We start from the raw sequence: 2249 nt of genomic DNA on the forward strand, positions 1-2249 counted from the left end.
GATTCGAACCCGCCACCTTGGGTGTATGTGGCTGGCGCCTTAGCCACTTGAGCCACAGGCACCGAGCCTGTTCTTCCACTTGTTAATGTCTTCTGCTATTTCTTTTCTTAGGGTTTCATAATTCTCTTTGTAAAGATCCTTCACCTCTTTTGTTAGGTATATTCCTAGGTATTTCATTTTCTTTGACGCTATTGTGAAAGAAATTGTGTCCTTAATATGCTTTTCAACTTGGCTGTTATTGTCATATACAAAGTTTACTGATTTGTGGACAATTGATTTTATACTGAGACATTATTGTATTTCTTGATCACTTCCAGGAGTCTCGTAGTTGAGTCTCTGGGACTTTCTAAGTATAAGATCGTATTATCAGCAAAGAGGGGGAGTTTGACCTCCGCTGCCCCCATTTGGGTGCCCTTTATATCTATCTCTTGCCTAATTGCCTTGGCTAGAACTTCCAGAACTATGTTGAATAGTAGGGGCAATAGAGGTCATCCTTGTCTGGGTCCTGTTGTAAGTGGAAGAGCTTTCAGTTTTACTCCATTCGGTATATTAGCTGTGGGTTTGTCATAGATGACTTCAGTCAATATAAGAAATGTGCCACCTGTGCCTATTTTCTTTAAGTGTTCTTGTTAGAAAAAGATGCTGAATTTTATCAAATGCTTTTTCTGCATCTGTTGAGAGGATCAGATGGTTTTTGTTTTTGCTTCTATTAATGTGGTGAATGGATTTGTGTATGTTAACCTAACCTTGCATTCTGGGATGAAAGCCTACTTGATCGGTCATGATGTATAATTTTTTAATGTGTAGCTATAATCTGCTAGCTAAGATTTTACTGAGTATTTTTGCATCAATATACATTAGTGAAATTGGTCTATAGTACTCCTTTTTAGTTGGTTTTGATATCAGGGTGGTGATTGCTTCATAGAATGTGTTGAGGAAGGCTCCTTCTTTCTCAATGTTTTAGAATAGGTTTTGCAGCTTTTAGTTATTTTTAAGAATTATAAAAAATGCTGTGTACAATCTTTTGCAATTTACCTTTTCATTCAAAAATTGTATTAAGTCTTTTTTTGTACAGCTGCTGTTCATTCATTTTGATAGTTATATAATGATTTCATTGTATAAATAAACCACAATTTATTTGTCCACATATCTAGCCTTTTTTTTTATCCTTTTTTTTGGAGCAAGGTGGGTGGCACAGAGTCCTGAGGTCTGTTATGTGAGAAGTTGTGGGGATGAAGTTTCTTATCTGGAATAGCCTGATATTTCTGTCACAGGTACAATGTTATTTTCAAGTACTTGCTGAGCGTGCGCCGGGTGCAGGCTGAACTGCAGCACTGCTGGGCCCTACAGATGCAACGCAAGCACCTCAAGTCCAATCAGACTGATGCAGTCAAGTGGCGCCTAAGAAATCACATGGCATTCTTGGTGGACAATCTTCAGTACTATCTCCAGGTCTGTGCTGAGGGCAGGAGGGCTATTAAAGGGGAACTACAATTCTGTTTGGCAAAACACTAAACTCACAAATTATCACTAGGCATGTTTCTTGAGGTCATGTTATAGGAAAATGGAAATAAATGGATGAAAGGGGAATAAGGAGTTAAGATCCTTATCAGCAATCCATTATTTACTATTGACATGCCCCTGATTTTCACTATTTGCTATAATTCCTGGAATCCTGTAGGACTTAACCAAATCAACTAGTTAATGAAGGGACATGGCATGAGTGGATTAGGTTCAGATGGGGGAGAGTGGTCTGTAAAGACATTAGAGGAGGTTAAGAATTAGGCAAACAATTCCTACAAGGCTGGGCAATATAAAGGTATTTTTGGATAGCCTTAAAGTGGCTTGGTTAGAGAAAGATAATGAAAGAATTTCTGTTTCATTCTGTCGGGCATCTTAAAGGGGCTAAAATAATCTGTGTAACTGTCTATCAGGTAGATGTATTGGAGTCTCAGTTCTCACAGCTGCTTCATCAAATCAATTCTACCCGAGACTTTGAGAGCATCCGATTGGCTCATGACCACTTCCTGAGCAATTTGCTGGCTCAGTCCTTTATCTTGTTGAAACCTGTAAGTAGGGGTGGGTGATTTCCTCAGATTGTTTCCAGCACAGACTCTTCTCTTATGCACTTTGAGTTGACAGAATATGAAACTATCATTAAGCAGTTACTTACCTCTGTATTTAAATATGTTTTAATAATTTATAAAGCAAAATAAAAGGTAATGTTAAAAGAGAACTGAAGGCTCGGC

The 2249-nt window shown here is 38.2% G+C and overlaps 1 protein-coding gene across 4 annotated transcripts in view; it reads left to right on the top strand.

Moving 5' to 3' along the window:
- Positions 1-2249, top strand: part of TUBGCP4 (tubulin gamma complex associated protein 4) — a 38059-nt gene that overhangs the window by 30991 nt on the left and 4819 nt on the right. For all 4 annotated transcript variants that reach the window (XM_003791767.3, XM_023514244.1, XM_023514245.1 and 1 more), the window contains exons 14-15: positions 1275-1452; positions 1935-2069. In XM_003791767.3, coding sequence (XP_003791815.1) covers positions 1275-1452; positions 1935-2069 — 313 coding nt within the window. The remainder of the gene's footprint in view (positions 1-1274; positions 1453-1934; positions 2070-2249) is intronic.

Source organism: Otolemur garnettii, unplaced genomic scaffold (genome assembly GCF_000181295.1).
Source record: "Otolemur garnettii isolate 467f Iridium unplaced genomic scaffold, OtoGar3 scaffold00050, whole genome shotgun sequence".
Lineage (NCBI taxonomy): Eukaryota > Metazoa > Chordata > Mammalia > Primates > Galagidae > Otolemur > Otolemur garnettii.